At 32.7% G+C, this 18,221-nt stretch overlaps 1 protein-coding gene across 25 annotated transcripts in view; it reads left to right on the top strand.

The window, feature by feature from the left end:
• The window catches only part of ARB2A (ARB2 cotranscriptional regulator A), a 413,754-nt gene that overhangs the window by 163,428 nt on the left and 232,105 nt on the right, over positions 1-18,221 (top strand). For all 25 annotated transcript variants that reach the window (XM_072791456.1, XM_072791470.1, XM_072791354.1 and 22 more), the window contains one exon: positions 6,701-6,919. In XM_072791456.1, coding sequence (XP_072647557.1) covers positions 6,701-6,919 — 219 coding nt within the window. The remainder of the gene's footprint in view (positions 1-6,700; positions 6,920-18,221) is intronic.

Raw genomic sequence — 18,221 nt, forward strand, 5'->3', positions numbered from 1 at the left:
TCTCATGAATAAATACATAAAATCTTTAAAAACAATAAAGCATAACTATCATGCAGAGTAGTAAATTTCAGAACATAAGTTTTCTATCCAACTCTGCTTGGGACCATGTAATAGGGAGGTGTGTCTGTAAGATTCCCTATATCCACTTAGGGACTTTGATCTGTCATTGACAGGCAACAGTTGTAACTTGTTACTTCTTTTTACTTTAATGTGTAAACGTGTGTGGGTGTATGTTTGTGGGTTTTCTTTATGAGAATGAAAAGCAAAGAATATAAAAGATTTCATAATGCTGTAGTGTTAAATCATATTTATATCCTTGATAATGAATGGTAAATGTTTTTTATGATGCTATTGTAAATTTATGGACTGCTTTAATAAAATATTGGTGATCAGAAGAAAAAACTGTGGTGTTTAAGCATCACAGTGTTCTAAAACGTAGGAAAAGTTAGAAACAGATCTGGCGATAATATAGATAAGTGCAAAGTGAATGTTTTAAAATAAATAGCACTTGGATGACCTGGGATGTCAGAACCAGAGACAAGGAGTGTGTGTTTGTCAATACATCCTTCATGTTTTACAGACTCCTAAGGGAACAAGGGAAGATACAATTTCACCTTTTCTGTGCCAAAACATTTTAATTATATCTTCTTCCAACTACAGCGGTTCAGTAACCAAGGAGCTGACATTGATGCATGTGTTGATAAAGCTGCAAACATTCAAAATGAGATTAACAAAGATTTTGAGCAAAGGGTGACAGCTAATTTTGCACAGTGTTCTGCATCTGATTCAGGCCAGCATAATAATAGAATATTTTATAACTGTTTTGTTATTCAAAAGGACTTTTATGATGCATTTATATTTGTGGATATCTTTGTATCATACTTAAAAATTGTCTATCCTGTGGCTAAAACTATTTGCACATCTATGTTATAATGTAGAGACAATATTAAAGGAAAAAAATCCTTTTATTATAAGTTGTGGGGTTTTCTGTGGGGGGTGTTTTTTTCTTGTTGTTTTGGGGGTTTTTTTTGTAATCATACTTTATCCTTGGAACTCTCTGCCTTTACATTAATTTATCTTGAGCACACTAGCTGGAAAAGGTATAGAGACGGTAAACATGTATTTTTTAATGTTGCTTAGTATGCACTAATAAAATGGCCAGGAAAAGTTATATTCAACTTATTTAATTAATAAAACTGTAGTTTCTTTATGTTCTTGAGCTCCTTTGAGCACATTTCAGTGTATTTCTTTTCTCTTCTATTCTCTACTTGAAGGCAGCTGACAGTCTTCTTTCACTTTTCTTTTTGTTTGTGAAATTTTCTTTTTTTTTTTTTTTTATCCACTCACTTCTCCATCTGCTTTCACTTTTGTTTGCTTGGGCCGTCTCTCATCCCAACTTGATAATGAGGAATGCAGTGTGACCCTGACCTCTATCAGCCCATGCATGACCTTCTGACTCTACCATATAACCTTTGACCTTCTCTTTGACAGCTTGATTAATTACCCTGTGTTATGATTTATGAGTAAGTGCTATGTAAAAATAATAGACAACAGGTGGTCCTCTGAAAACTTTTTGTGGCATGTTTTCTTTTACTGACTAACTTGATGAGCTATTTGAAGTTGGAAACTTACTGGAATAATCTATGTTGGTCTATATTATGGTATTTTTATACCATGGAACACGACATTAGAATTTAGGGAGCTGGAAGTTAAAGCATGGTCGTGACAAACATTTTACAAAATATTAGCAGGGTGCTGTTACCTAAATGCACATTGGGAGGAAGCACAAAACGGAGTCAAGTGACGTTTTAGGCGTTTCAGTCCCAGGTCACGTCTTGAGAAAATTGCTGAAATAATGGAGGGGGCATTTTTCAAGCAGAGCTGCAGCTCCAACAGCTATGTTTACTTTAACGCTTCACTAGTGACTTCTGATTGGTTGTCATGACCTCATCTCACTGTTGCACCTAGAATGTTGCAACAGTGACATAGACATACCCTTGTTGTGAAAAAGATGAGAATAAACACAACATACATCTTTTAGAAAAGATGAATGGACAGTGGTTTGTCCGTTTTAACCATGGGTAGATGTAGTGTGTACGTAAAACGCTTTGGGTTTCATTTCCCTTGAGGATGAGTACCTTTCTTTTTTCAAACCAAGCAGATAGAATGCTGAACTTTAAAAATATGATTGGTAAATCTGGGTAAAATGATCTTTTACAGAGCTTTGCCTGAAGACCAAAATGGACAGTCCCATCGGTCAAAGGATTCTACTTTGGCCCCTGACCTCTTTGGTCACATGTGGCTGGCAGTATTGGCAGGGCTGAGTACTTTCACCTGATTTTTTATTTAGCCAACCACAAGAGATTTGAAAAGATGTAGAATTTTCTCCTATTTTCCTTATAACTGGTAATTAACAAGCAAATTAACTTGGATAAATCTTCAGTTTTAGCAACATTTTATTGGATCAAAGTATGTTATGATTTTGGTTGGACATTTAAACATTTTATCTGTTTGTAGAATCTTCTTGACAAGTACATTTCTATTCTGATTTAATTTCTTAAGCACAGTTTCCACTTTGGTTCTTTGTGTTTGGCATCACCTATCTCTTTTAGACCTCTGACCTAAGCTATCATTTGTTGATTGAATGATAAATGAACTATTATTTATTAGTAAGTGCATCTATAGACTTCAAAGTAAAGGACGCCTAGAGGCCTCTGTATTCTGTTTAAATCACAACAAGCCCTTGTGCTGAATAAACTGCTATGTCTAGGAATAAAATTTGGAGGGTTTCTGATAGAGTCCATGGTTTATACCTTATAAACACAGTTCTGAAAATGAAGCTATAGTTACAGCTATAAAGAATAGAAAATGGAATGAGATCCATGAAACAAATTATCTATCCTCTTGATCACTTTCTTGATCTTCTAGTCTGTGCACTCAAACATAAGAGTTAATTAAAAACTTTATATATGCTTTGTCTCTTGAAATGTTGGGTATTGGAATTGATTTGGTAAATCATTATGCAAGATGCCAGAAGTTTTATTTATTTAATTGTAGTATGTTAGATAATCAGTTTGATCATTTTGTCTTGTTAAAATAATGGAAATTTCCATGTATGTTTGAGATGATCTGCCTTTTCATCTTATGAGAAATTTAGCATGAATAATTAAATATAAAATGGATACTTCAATATAAAATGTTTAAGGTTATAAGCATTAGTTACGGAGGCCTGATTAGAATGGCGGTACACAGTTCTTTTATGATATTATATCTGATGCCTGGTTTATAAAGTTTTGTAAACTTTATGGGTATATTTGTTAAAGGTCAAACTAGAATTTCTGTTTCTGTGTCTCCTGAGTTATTGGGTATAGAGAGAATTAATTTTTAAAGTGACATTCTGATTTTTTAAGATATAAATTGATACTGCATTTAAAACGGCTAAATTTAACTACTGGTATATTATCTGCCTGTTTTACTTTGACTATTTTCCTTGATACCTTGGTTTCCATGTGTCAATGTTGAATGGCAAAAATCTTTTTAACTTTATTATATAAAGGAATTTTTGGACAATATTTATATGTGACAGAAAAAACGGAAAAAATGAAGTTTTCCTAAATATCTGTGGTTAGAGCATGTAAGTGGGAGGTTAACTTTATTTTGTTCCTCCAGTTTTCTCTTTCTCATTATAAAATGGTTATTAATGGTCTCTGTGAATATCACATTAATTAATTTTTCAGGAAAATTTTAATTGAAAAATGTAAGTTTTTCACAGAATGGTAATTGAATTTGCAACAAAGACATTTATTAAAATTAGCTCTCATTTCTGCAGAAAATGTTCTTGAATATTTCTTGATTGTTATTCCATTAATTAAATTGGCAGTATGAAATATCTAAATGATAAAATATTTTCTAAATAATTCAGGTGTTTAAAGAGCAGCATTCATTGTTGAAATCTAAATGCTAAAAATTCTCTAATTGATTTATATATTCATGATTTAAAAATAGGATCATTTTTCATCAGTTGATGCTGCGGTGAAAAATTGACATTGTGTCTATAAAATTGGACAAATGAATCATGTAATTTTCAGTTACATAATCAGTAACTTAGACAAATACTACTTCTTTGATGATTTATATGTGTCTGTTTTTTATACTTATGTAGATAGGACACACCAAATTTTAGAGTCCATTTGAAATCAAGTAGGCACAGTAATTTTTCAATCAATGATTTCAAAAAATTGAAGTAAAAACTTTTGCTCAAGTAAATGTATTATGAAAATATTTTATTGAGTGATTAAGTTAAAAATTAGGGTAACAGTTTTATAATTCTAGTGACTGTAAATTTTGTCTAAAGAGTTTACCTTTATTTGGAATTCATTCATGGTACAGTGATGATGCTCATGTTCTATCAATTGTTACATGAGTTTGATGTTTTTCACAATATCGTTAAAATGTAGTATATCACTATTTTCATCTCTAAGAGTTCTAAGATTCTATTTTGGGTTTGCTACTTCTAACTTGTGTGAGTATGAGAGACTATGCATGTGCATATGTGTGTATGTATGTGTGTGTGTGTCTGTGTGTGTGTGTTTAAAGTTCAATTCACTCAGAGAAGGCAGGGAAGAAACATGACAGGAGACCACTTACTCACGGTACAGAATCTAGTAAGGAGGCAATTTTCTTTTTGGCCTATGGTGACCTTTTTTGACTACGTTCCTTACACCAGAGACAGTGTATGAATGCCTCTATTTCACCCTGTTTAGCAGAGTGCAACAGTGTTCTTTAACTTACTTTTGGTGGGAGGAGAAGTTATGGCTGAAATTTGAGAAGGGCGTGAAAAGTTGTAAGAGGCACAAGCAAGAGGGGTAGGAACTTCCTTCAAATGTGATTTTAATAACTAGTCAAGTGTGTCCAACTGTAGAAAATCACCAAGTGACAATCTGTCTACCTGACAGTGATCACAATGAATTACAAGACTTTTGAATAGCTATACAGATTAGAATAAAGCAGGACCAAATAAAATATCTTTTGTTGGTAAAACTTTGACTTATCAGCTAAGATACTTAAAAAGAAAACAACAAAAAAAATCTTTATCACATGCTTTGATGTAGAATGTTTAAATTTTTAAATTTGTAAGATATTTTATAACTTCTGATGAAAGAGGTTATTTAAGTTTTATTTGAAGATGTATTAAAGAATATGTGGTATTAATCAGTTTGGTATGTGTGATTATATAGTTTTCATATGTGCGAGACAACTATATCTTAATTAATAGAACTCTCACTAAAATCCCAACTTTAATGAATTTAACAATCAGCAAACCATATCAGGTTTTAGACAGTAATATCAACTGGGGGAAAAAATTGAAAAATCCCAATGAAGATTTTATGTAGATTGTGAAATCAACTATTTAAAAAACCCAACTATGTGCAGCAGTGTAGCATATTTTAAAATAAGATAATTAAGTCTATGCTAATAGTATTGTTATTACTGCTATCACTTTAAAAAAAATTACTTCTTATGGTTCGTTTGGCAAAAAAAAAACAATTAAATTTTAAACTTGAAGTAGTTCTAAAGTTACAGTTCTGGAAAAAGTATTCAGTTTTCTTTTTTGTAAGGATGAGATTTTTCAAGCTTTATTTTCCATAGCTCTTACATATTTTCATTATATTATAATACATTTTTAAAATATGACCTTACAGGATTTTACAAGGCAGAATTGGGACACCCACAGTACAGAAATGAATAGAAAATAGAATATATTAATAACTTCACAAATTTACGTTGTACATGCTTGTCAGTGGAAATTGTTTATTCTCTATTTCCCATGGTTTGATTATTCCATCAGTTATAATAATATAAATACCAAAAGGTTTCCTAATTATAACCATAGAAATGTTTGCCTTGCTAGAATTGTCAGACAGGAAAGCATATTTTTAAAACTTTAAAGAAGGTATAAGCTCAGTAAGCTGTAGTCTAATCTTTGGGACATGACTGGTTACTAAGAAAGATAAATTTGTATGGCAGTTAAAAATGAAAGAAATTTTAGGATTAAATAATTGCTTCCATGTATTATAGTAGGACATTATTTTGCTTTATGATTTGTGTGGCCTTCTGAAAGAAGAGAGGTGGGAAAAAATAAAAGGTGCACAGGTAGACATTATATATTTCTGATATTATAGATATGTAAATCTGTAGAGTGTTAGATCGCATTTATTCTTTAATTGCTTATTCTTTCTTGAATTCAAACAAATAAAAAAATGCTCATTGAAGTGCAATTCTAAAGGAAAGAAAATCCAACAAAATATGGTGTGAAATTTTAATTTCAACTTCAAAGAGACTATTTTCTCAAAATAGGTTTTTAAATATTAATGTGGTTTGAAAGTTTACTTGCTATTTGATCATGTATTTCAATTATTTGGGGGGTCCTGAGAGATCTGAAGTACTTTTTAAAAAACGTAACCATTATATTCTTCACAGTTTTGTCTTTTTATTCTTACAAATAATCTGTTTATTTATATAAACAATACAGGCCAACAATTACAAATAACTTTTTATTAGAAAAATTAAAAGTATAGTCTTTTATAAAGAAATACTTTAGTGAATATGCAACTATATTAAATCACTATGAAATTTTACAGATTTTTTTACGAATTGAGAAGGTTTCTAAATTATGCTGCCTTCTTTCCTTTCAAAACAGGAAGGATATGGAGTAATAGTACTGAATCCCAATGAAAACTATATTGAAGTAGAAAAGCCAAAGATACATGTACAGTCATCGTCTGATAGTTCAGATGAACCAGCAGAAAAACGGGAAAGAAAAGATAAAGTCTCTAAAGAAACAAAGAAGCGACGTGATTTCTATGAAAAGTATCGTAACCCCCAGAGAGAAAAAGAAATGATGCAGCTGTATATCAGAGTAAGTAATAAGAATTATTACTTTCCTTCATTATTTTTTTACTTTATTTGTATTTTATTTCATATATACTATTTTTCTTTTTTAAAAGAAAATTAATTTTTAACCATACATATCCCATGGTGGTTAACTTGGATGAAATGTTTTGTTTTTTTATTCAGCATTACAAAACACGTCATTCTATTTCAGTGTGATATTTTACTTAAGTCTCAAAAGCGATTAATAATGCACCATACAAAACATCAGTCTTCATCTTGGGTGGTAATGGTTTTAATACATTCTCTTCCTACCAGCAGCCATCCATCCACGGTGTTTCAGCTGAACTTCTGAAGGCAGATGGAGGGAGGAAGAGTAATTAATATCTTAATAAATATTTAAACTAGAATAGTTTAGGGATAGTGTAATGAGGTAACTCCCTCCTTTGCTCTTTTCTTACCCAGTGAACCTTTGCACTTTGTAATGCTAGCAGCATGGGATCGTTAGAGCAGTGCTGCCCAAGGAGTTCTAATTCGTAGGGGGCACAAACAATTTTATTTGAACTTCGACACATTCTACTTGATGTACATACTGTGTATTGTATATATGAGACAGATTTATGCAATTTCCAAAGCCTTTATTATGGGTCCTAGAAATAGAATTTAATAGTAAAGCATGTCAGAAATACTACTTGGTAAGTAAAATAGTAAATTGATATGTTCTTTAAAAGTGAGCAATTCAGAACATTTAAATATAGACAAATTAACACTTTATACATTATATTGTAAGATAGTAAAGTTTCAAATTATTCAATCTGAGCTATTTTTACATTTACTTTAAAAGCTCACTAATAAAATATTTCATACTGTCTTTGATGGGAAGAGATAACTTTCTAAATTATTTTCTTGACTCTAGTTCATTGCATAATCACTATATTTTTGGGAATTATGCTCCAAACATTCAAGACTATAGGTTAGTTTGTTGAGTAAGTTAGGGCAGTTAAGCAGTATGAAAGCAGCATGTAAGTTCTCAAGACCCCAAAAAGGTATCCAGACCAAGAATACACAAAGCTCATCATACAATGACTCTAGCAAATGTTAGTCAGATTGGAGTATTTAAATTTCTGAAAACCATCTCACTATTTGATATATTTTTTGAAAAACAAAAACAGTGATTAGATTGGAATCAATAAGTAGCTTGCTCGTCCTGATGTGGTTGTATTACTGCTTTTCTTTCCTATGGCTGCATAAGGGGTGTGATGTCACCTTGATCGGTTATCCTAAGCTTTCTAATTATATGACCCAGTTTGTCAACCACCATTCTTAGGACAGTTAAAAAAAATTAATTCTCATACCCAGATTTCAAAAAAAAAATTGCTAAAGTTTTTGAAATATACAAATCATTAAGAAAATTCACTTATATAAAATGCAAACCAAAAGTGACAAAATGCAAACAAAAAGTGACTATAGGTATTTTTTTATTTCTTCTAAAAGTTTCTTTTATATGCCTATGATATATACAGATTAAGCATCTATTTCTGACATGTCTTGTAAGTTTTGTACTTTCTTTTCTATTTTCTCTTTCTCTTGTCACCAAGACTTTTTGCTTTTGTTCTCATGTATGTGTGCATTTTCTTTTTTCTGTTTTCAAATCTGTTTCATTTATCTCTGCCTCTATTTTTTTTCTTATATCAAGGAAGAAACCTCTTTTTTTGTTGTTTCATTTTTAAGATCTCTCTTTCCCTTTGTCTTTTTTCTTTAATTCTTTTATCTCTTTAACACCCCTACTATTTCTGCTTCTTTCCTTATCATGTATGTCTTTTTGCTTCTTTCTTTCTTGTCTCATTTCACTCATCAGTCTCAGTTCCCATTGAAAGCACTTAACACAAAAACAGACTTGTTTAGGTAACACAACTATATACCTGATGGTCTTAGTTACGGATGTCATTTTTCCTTAATAAATACCCGTTCTCTTAAAATCTTCTAGAATTGTGCAAAATAGCAGAATTAAGCTGGTATTCTTCAAACATATTTCTAGATAGCAAGGTGTGATCCTGTGGTGAGAAAGAAAAGAATGATTCATGTTGTGTAAGGTGTTTATTTCTTAAGTAATTTTGATCTACTTGAGAAGCAACTTCTTGTACTCTCCCTTCCAATACATGTCTCCAAAAGCTGTTTGTAATTTTCAGACACAGAGCTTGGTATGTGATGGGGATACATTAGCATTAATTTATATACTTCTTAACCATTTACATTTTGAGGTTGTTTATATATTCCCTGTAACAATCCTGGTGTGAGGTAAGTGGATCAAATAGTTTTATACTTATTTTATAGTTAAGGAAACTGATGCACAGATGGCTCATTTTTGTTTAGGATCAGTAACTAGTAAATGGTGGAACTGAGTGTTGAAACCAGGACTTGTAATTATTGTAGATTCTTTCTCCCTTTCCTCTTTACCACATTCTTCTAACCAGTTGGAGACAAAATATGTACATGAAATATGAAAATTAAGCCAGTTATAATAAAAGCATGACATGATATAGTAAACATCTGATAATTAATAGATTTGTGATCAGTTATTTAATAGATGCTATTAAATATCTATAAACAATTTATATATAATACATAATTATATATAAGTAAATACATATAAATATATTACATTGTATGTGAATATATACACATGTATATTCTTTTAATAGGATCAGTAATAATCATCCAATTTTACATGAGAAGACTGTGAGTCAAAACTTAGTAATTTTCCCAGTCAGATAGCTTTTAATGTAAACTCCATGAGGGCAGGGACTTAGTCTGTTTTGCTCACATATCCACAGAGCTCAGAACAGAGTCTTCATAATAAATATTTGTAGAACAGAGCCTTCGCAATAAATTTTTATTTGGTAAGTAAGGTGGTGGAGTCATGATTAAAATCCCAAACAATTACTATTTTTTAATATGTCCTGCATCATTAAAGTATGCTACTTGATTAAGTCTCTTAGGAAACATTCAAACAATTCAAAACAAAGAAGTACATTGTTAGTCCCCTACCCACTCCAGTGGCTGAGAATACATTACAAAAATTGATGATAAAAAGTAAGTTTCTCAAGATTTATTTGATACCTTGAGCTATACCTTTTCATCTGAATATATAAAAGTGGGATATCCTGTTTTCTTTTTTTAGCTGTATCATCAAGGTACTATTTATGGGTGAAAATGGAAATATTGCATGCTGACCTACTGCTGTTTCTCTTTCACACACTTTCTCATAAAAGTAGATCCAGGCTGCTGTACTTATTCTGTGCTGTACACACTTTGTGCTTTATTGGAGTTGTAACTTTACTTCCTGTTCTTTCCCTTCATCCAGATTCTATCCATGTTTTAGTGCCCATCTGAAATCTCACCTTTTCGTATCATCGTAAATAGTGACTTCTCCTTACTATGATTTATGGAAGTTATTGTGATTGGTTAACTTTTATGGAATTTATCATGTGCTGTCTTGAGAGAACTCTTGTGTTTTTGTTTCATAATATTATTAATTTCTATCTTTTATGCCTTTCCATTCCCCATAATCCGTAGGTCTTTGAGCATGTTTTATCAGTCAGTCCTTAAGAATAAACAGAAATGAGCTAATTTTTACAATAGTACAGAGCATACTATGAAGGATAATAAACCCCCAAACTAGAATCCAGACCCCTAACAAGGAGACCAAAGCAAAAAGACCAGGCCCAAGTCTAGAGATACCTAGATAATGTGACCTGCAGCATAGAAATAAGGATTATTCTGGTATCAAACTGGAGCATAAGAGACAAGTACTCAGACTAAGGAAGATAATTTAAAAGCACTTTACAAAAAAAAATAAAATAAAAAAATAAAAGCACTTTACATTAGGTAAGTGGAATATAGGCAAAAGTGACATGATGCTGGTCTATTTAATACTAAGATGTAACTGAACATCTCTTCCCTAAAAGACTTAATTGTGAGCTGTGGTGATGGGAAGTAAAGAAGAGAGATTAGACCCCAGAAAGTTGGGAAAAAAAAAAACAAAAAAGCAAAAGTAGGAGAGGGAAGGAAATTACATGGCCACAGAAGGAAAAATCCAAATGTGGAGGAGACATTTACAGATTAAGAATCTTGGCAAAGCCTGGCATTACACATTGAAGATACTCAAATATTTATGGCTTGATTGCTTGTTGACATCCATCAAAAATCTTATCCCTTAACATGAGAGATATTTGGTGTCTAGTTTTCTGACGGATTTTTTTCAGCATTTATGTGAATTTTTGCAATTGTTCAGAAACAGCCAACTGATAAACTGAAGCTTTCTTTCAAAAAATATGTTTTTGATACTCTGACTTGGATTATGCTCAAATTATTGGTGAATAATACCCCATCTTCTTCTGTAACTGTTCTCTTTTGTGCTAATGCCACTGGAGCTATTTCTATCTGGGGTTTCAGCAACCAGATTTAATTTATTTATATTGCAGTCAATGAGTGTTTAATCTCTGGAACCATTTTATGTTCCTGGTATATTTAAGTATTTGAATTTTCTTTTTTGATGGAATATGATAAAAAAGCGAAAATCTCCTTTCAAATTTTTATAAATTCTATTAAAGACAGGCATAAATAAAGTAGAATCCAGGCCTAAAACTTTAAGATTAGCAAAGGGTACTTTTATTTTACATAATAAATGAGCATAAATAGATATGAGTAACTATTGGATTATGTAGCACATTTCTGATGCATTAGAAGCAGAGCTTGAGAGATCAAAGTACTTACTTTTTCATGTGGCAACTTTCCTTAAGTATGAAATAATGTACTTTCTGGCATATATTATGGCTTATTAAGGGGATTGATTTGGTCTAGGCAATAAACATCATGTCAGACATGCCTGGCAGGAAAACCTGCTTAATATGTTTTGTAATAAGATGGAATTTTTTGTTCTCGAAAACATCTGCCAACTGAATTCAAGAGTGAAGACAGAAAATGTCATCAATTTAGTGGTAATCCTATAAATTTAGTTTCTTTCTGAGCAACACATAGCAAGACACACAAAATTCCCAGTGTTAATCACCACTGGTTATAGTACTTTGTAAAACGATGAAACAAAAACATTTTATTTTTATATAATGTGTTAATTAATTCATAATGAATTTTAATATTTCAACTGATAAAATTTTAACAAGCATCTTGCCAACAGATCATTTTTTAAAGCATCTGTTTTTTAATGTGTTGGGTTGAGAACTGAGTCAAATGGCTAAATATGTACATATATTCTTTTTAAAAACATATTTCTACCCCCATAATTATAGATATACTATTTTTTCCCCATAGACCACCAGGGGCTGCTGCTGTTCATACTGGATGTTGCTTTCCTCTGAAACTGAGTACCCCCATCACACTGCATTTCTTTCTTCCTTCTTTTCCCCTTAGCCTAAAGCTTTTAATATATAACTGGAAAGAAAAAAGAACAGGTTTAGCTAGTAATTTAGTAAGCAATCTAAGAATTTATATTTTAAACATTTTTCTATATTCCAGAACATTTACATTTTTCCAAGTGAGCTTAAAACCAGTAGTCATTGAAGGCACATTTGATAATAATTATTTTTATTTTCTGTTCTTGGTGTCTGGATAACATTCAGAATCATACCCATTGCAGGCATGTAGTATGGAGATGAGATTAAAAGTATAGCATTTGAATGACCTGAGTTAAATCCTGTCTTTTTCCACTTAATATACTGTGACCTCAAACAAATTAACTTCTTATGCATCAGGTTTTTTTCTGAAAAATGGAATGATAATAATCTATGTAAAGTGAACATGGTTTCTGATACACAGTGTTGGGCATTCTGGGCCAGTAAATAACATCCTGTCTTCCTTCAAGGTCATAATCAACCAAGAATGTATCCCAACTTTTGAGGTCCCCAGCTTTTGTACCTTTCAGTACCTTGTACCAAAAATAATATGGCTGTCTTACCTTCCTGAGTTTGGAACCCAGTGAACAACAGGACAAAGGAGTCAGACAAAAAGGGATCAAAACACCAGTTTTCCTAATTGATACAGTTCAAATGGAAAATGTGGTTTAGATCTGTGACTAAATTTAGATTACCTAATATATTTCCTCCTGAAACAAACATTCACATATCCTTCAAGCATCCACTTTGCCTTTCACAACATAGAAAGCAAGCTGGAATGCATCCTTTTTGCAAGAATCTTTGAAAAATGCCTAGAAGGGCTGAGTAAAGCATTCTGTTTCTTCCCTCAGATGTACTAATCAAGTAAGTCACTCCCCCTGTGGGAGGGAAAAAGTGAGGGATGGTGAAAGAAATTGGGAACGTCACTCTAGCTGAATGGCTCCACCTGAAGCCAGAAGGGAAATGGATCCTACCTGACAAAAGTTAGCCCCTAATAAATATATTATTAGTAGCACTTGCATTTTCTAACAACTTGGTAAAGCAATATTAAAATATAATCATTAAATGCTCACTAATGATACCTTAATTTCTTCATTTTAAGATTTTCATTTAAAAGGGAAACTGATCAAACCGGATTACAGAGAAAGTAGCCACAAATTATTTAATTTTAAAGCATTTAAAGTGCCATAATTCTATTTTAAATAATCAGAAATCAATCTTTATATTTTCATGTTTCATGATGCCAAAGCCTAGTAAATATTAGATTTTTAATTAATATTTGATGAATGAATACCTTAATAAATGCTTGCTTACATGAACCTACAAAGCAAAAGAGAGAGACCTTTCACTATATAAATCTACTCTTTGATATTGACTAGCACAAAGTGGAAAGAACTATGATACTATGTATGACTGATAGATACTAACACTCAGAAAATTAGCACATTGTTCTTTAAACCCTACTGAACAACCAGTATTAAGTATACCAGGCATTCTTTGAATTAGGTAAAAACAGGCCAACAATGAAATATTTGAAACCAGTAAAAATATTAGATCTTTAGATTTAAAACAGAAATTACAATAAAGACTAGAGCTCAACATTTATTGGTTTTGGTTGGCTATTGGCCAAACTTGGTAAGGGATTCTGTGTATAAATATGATGTAGTGGAAAGAAAAAGAACTTCAGAATTGAAGAGAGGTACGCTATAATAATCTTAATTATTGCACAAACTGTGATGTTAGACAAGTCACCTCTCTCTGAGTTTCAGTTTTTTCATCTGTAAAATGAGGATAATCATAGCTATTAGGCTGGTAAGGAATAAATAAGGTAAAGTAATGTGTATGAAAACAACTTAGTGGGAGACCTACTATTCAGTATATCCCATTTTCTTCCTCTTCCCTCCTTACCAGGTTTCCCTTGGGAAGTATGGGGAGAATTATGGCCAAAGGAGGTCTTTCCTAATTGGTTTATAATCACTGCTTCTCAAGCCTTTTACATGCTTAAACATTATTAAAGTTGCTAAAGTGTTTTTATGTTATATCAACTGATATTTACCACAAAAAAAATTAAATCTGAGGAAAATTTTAAATATTTATTTTAGGGGCACCAGGATGGCTTAGTTGGTTAAGTGTCTGTCTTCGGCTCAGGTCCTGATCCTAGGATCCTGGGATCGAGCCCCACATGGGGCTTCCTGCTCCATGGGGTATCTGTTTTTCCCCTCTTCCCTGCCCCTCCCCCCCCAATAGTTTTGTCTCATTCAAATAAATAAATAAATCTCATTCAAATAAATAAATTAAATACAATATTATATATATATATTAGAATATATATACATATTAGAATATATATGTATATTAGGATAGCAACAAATCCTGGATACCTGTATGGCTCAGTTGGTTAAGCATCTGCCTTCAGCTCAGGTAATGATCCCTGAGTCCTAGGATGAGCCCCTCATTGGGCTCCCTGCTCAACAGGGAACCTGCTTCTCCCTCTCTGTCTGTCCTTCCCTCCCCCCACCTCATGCTCACTTTCGCATGCACTTTCTTTCAAATAAATAAAATCTTTAAAAAAATTAAAAATAAAAAAATAAATAGCAAGAAGTCCATTATATGATGCTACAAATAACATATTTTTATGAGAAATACTCTATTTCTCAAAACAAACAAAAACACATGGTAAGAAGTGCAGCATTTAAAAAAATCTCTTTAATGTCTGGGTTAATAGATGGCAGCTGAATTCCACTTCTGTTTCTGTCTTCACTCTCTTGTGATGTTTTTTATTGACATTTATGAAGAAAGTTTGGCCTCATACAGATATGCAATTATAAGAGGAAGCAGAATTTTAATAGCTTTTTCAGATTATTATATATATTCTTCTTTGATGCTACACCAACACTCAACAAGTAGTTTCTTAAAGATGACTTGCTGTATGAATCTAAAACACATCGATAAGTATTTTGTACTGTTTTCATGAAGACCTCTTTGTCTTTGTTGTATCTTTGAATGGATCTTTTACTCATGAATGATTTTATAACATCATATATTGGTCACTTGGAAAATAATGTCTTCTGTATGATGACATATTTTATATGGTATCAAAAAATCCTACCTATTAATATTACTACCAATCTCATCTGCAAAGATTTTAAGAATTGAAAAACTATTAAATTTATCAGTGAGGATGTAAGTTTCCCAAAATTTTAATTTTTGCAAGAAAGCTCAATTTTTATTATCAGCAACAAACACCATTGGTGGTTTTTCTTGAACTATCGGGCTTATTTTGTTTATTTTTAAGAAAATGGCTTCCAAACACCCAAATGTGAATAATCATCATTTGTTTATCAGTCTTACAAGTAAAAATGGTATTTTATTTAAAAAGCAGCTACGTTAGCTCACAACTCAGTCAGTTATACAACTCCTTTTCCTCCACTCAAGCATCGTAACATAATTTGGTTTACAGGTGCTTTATGTAGTACCTTCTAGTTCATCACTCAGAATATTAAACACACATACGGTGAGGGGTTGAAACCTAATAAAGGTAATTTTTACTGCTTCATCAACATTTTTTAGGTGAACTTGTGTGGGGTTTTTTTTCCCCCTGGAGTGTGTAGCAGTGAAGAACACAATGACTGCTACTATAGTTTGGTATCACTTCTGTGATCCATGCTCAGTCACAGTTTTGTCCTCTATTGCCTTCTTAACTGCAAATGTCAATATGGTGAAAAAGACTCATAATGACTTAATATTATGTGTACCCCCTTAAAAGCTCTCAGAAACCTCCAGAGGTTTGCAGACCACATGTCTAGAACCACTGGTGTACCTGTCTTCTTTGGTGTTGAACATAAACCAAAGGAAGCAGTTTGTAAGATTAAAATAAGAACCATTTTTCTATTGGTATGTTAGGCAACATGAAACTGGAACAATATGAGTGAACAGCTATGTAAGCTGAAATATTATTTTTATTTTTTTAAAAGATTTTATTTATTCATGAGAGACATAGAGAGAGAGAGAGAAAGGCAGAGATGCAGGCAGAGGGAGAAGCAGGCTCCGTGCAGGAAGCCTGATGTGGGACTCGATCCCGGGTCTCCAGGATCACGCCCTGGGCTGAAGGCGGCACTAAACCGCTGAGCCACCCAGGCTGCCCCTGTAAGCTGAAATATTAAAGCTAAAATAGGGTAGGACTGTTCTATTAAGGCATATGGGCCTATCTCTTTTAACTCTTCTCATCTGGACTCAGGGATCCCTATGTGTAGACTATTTCACATCATTCCTGCCTTCTTCATAGAAACAAGATGTCAGTCCATACCAGGCCACTGGAATTTGAGGATTCAGATTTTTTTTTCTCTTCTCTTCTCTTCTCTTCTCTTCTCTTCTCTTCTCTTCTCTTCTCTTCTCTTCTCTTCTCCTTTCTTTTCCTTTTTTTCTAGAGACAGGGAACAGGGAAAGAGAGAAGAGAGAGAATCTTTAGCAGGCTCCAATGCCTGGCACAGAGCCCGATGCAGGGCTCAATCTTATGACCCTGCTGATCTTAACCTGAGCCCAAATCAAGAATCAGTCACTTAACTGACTGAGCTCCAGAATTTGTTTTTCTTTTTCTACTATTCCTCCCCCACAACAGAAGGCCCTGGAGAATCATGTGCCATTTGGGGTTTTAGCAAACACAGTTTTCATTTCATCCCTCTTTCCATTAAAATGGGTGTCCTTTTGCTTCCTGGAGGGCTCCAGTATTTAGCCCTGCTATCCAGTTGAGGCCTAATATATATTCTACTAGTTTGTACTGGAGCTTTCTTTTTGTTTGATGTTTAACTTTGCAGTGGACTGATTTTATAGTGGGTTAAGAGCTGAGTGCTGGTGTCTGGCACATATGCACAGGGTTTTACACCTAGTATTCATTCAATAAATGTTTGTTAGGATTACTGTAATATCCTTAATTTACAATCCAAGTTGCATCTGTCCATGACTTTCTCCATTTCTGAAGCCACGTTCTTCCTAGTACTCCAAATTGGATTCTTCTTGTTTCGTATCTAAAGTAACATTTGACAGCAATTGTCTAAAATACAGTTGGATTGACCATGCTTCTATCGGGTTTTAAATGTGAATGATGGTTCTTGCACTTTCACAACTTCCACTCCATTTTTTTTTCAAAAAAAGGGTCAGTGTAATACCCTCTGTCTCCAACTGTGCCCCACTCTTCTGGTTGGGGCCCTTGTGCATAAATCTGTCTAGTTAGATATAGTTGTTTCTTTGTGATCTACACAACTGTCTCAGGTATTACCTTGAACTTTACATTAGAACCAGACTGTTTTCCCCTCCGTTTTTATTTGCAAGTGGCTTCTCTAGCCTTTGTCTCGGTAGCTGATGGGGTTGGAGGAGAAGAACGGTGTGTGTGTGTGTGTGTGTGTGTGTGTGTGTGTAGATTATTAAGGGAGAGGAATAAGTGGTCATTAAGTAATTGAGATTTAAACCTAAAAGTTGAAAACAGTATTCCTAACAATTGATTTTAAGATCTACGAGGAAGAATATAAATTTGAAAATCTTAGTGCATTATATGTGAATTATGATGTTAACTATATACTTCATTCATTCTTAATGTTCTTTGTTTCAATTTCACACGGCGAGTGAAAAAATTCCCTCAGAATTCTTGTGCAGACTGCATATATAATAATGCCGTCAAAGAAAGGCTATTATTTGTGCATATATAGCTCAGTCAATTGAAGATTGCTCAGATTATCATCTTTTTCCATTGATTTTAAAACCTTTTATCACATTTTAACATCTCTGAATTTGGGATGCATCTTAAAAATTAATGGCATATTGTGGATTATTTGGTGACTTTTTTTTTTCTCTTAATGGTACATAAAACAGTGCTACCTTTTAAAATTGATAGTTTTGTAGATGGATGAAATATGGTATGAGACA

This window comes from Canis lupus, chromosome 2 (genome assembly GCF_048164855.1).
Source record: "Canis lupus baileyi chromosome 2, mCanLup2.hap1, whole genome shotgun sequence".
NCBI lineage: Eukaryota > Metazoa > Chordata > Mammalia > Carnivora > Canidae > Canis > Canis lupus.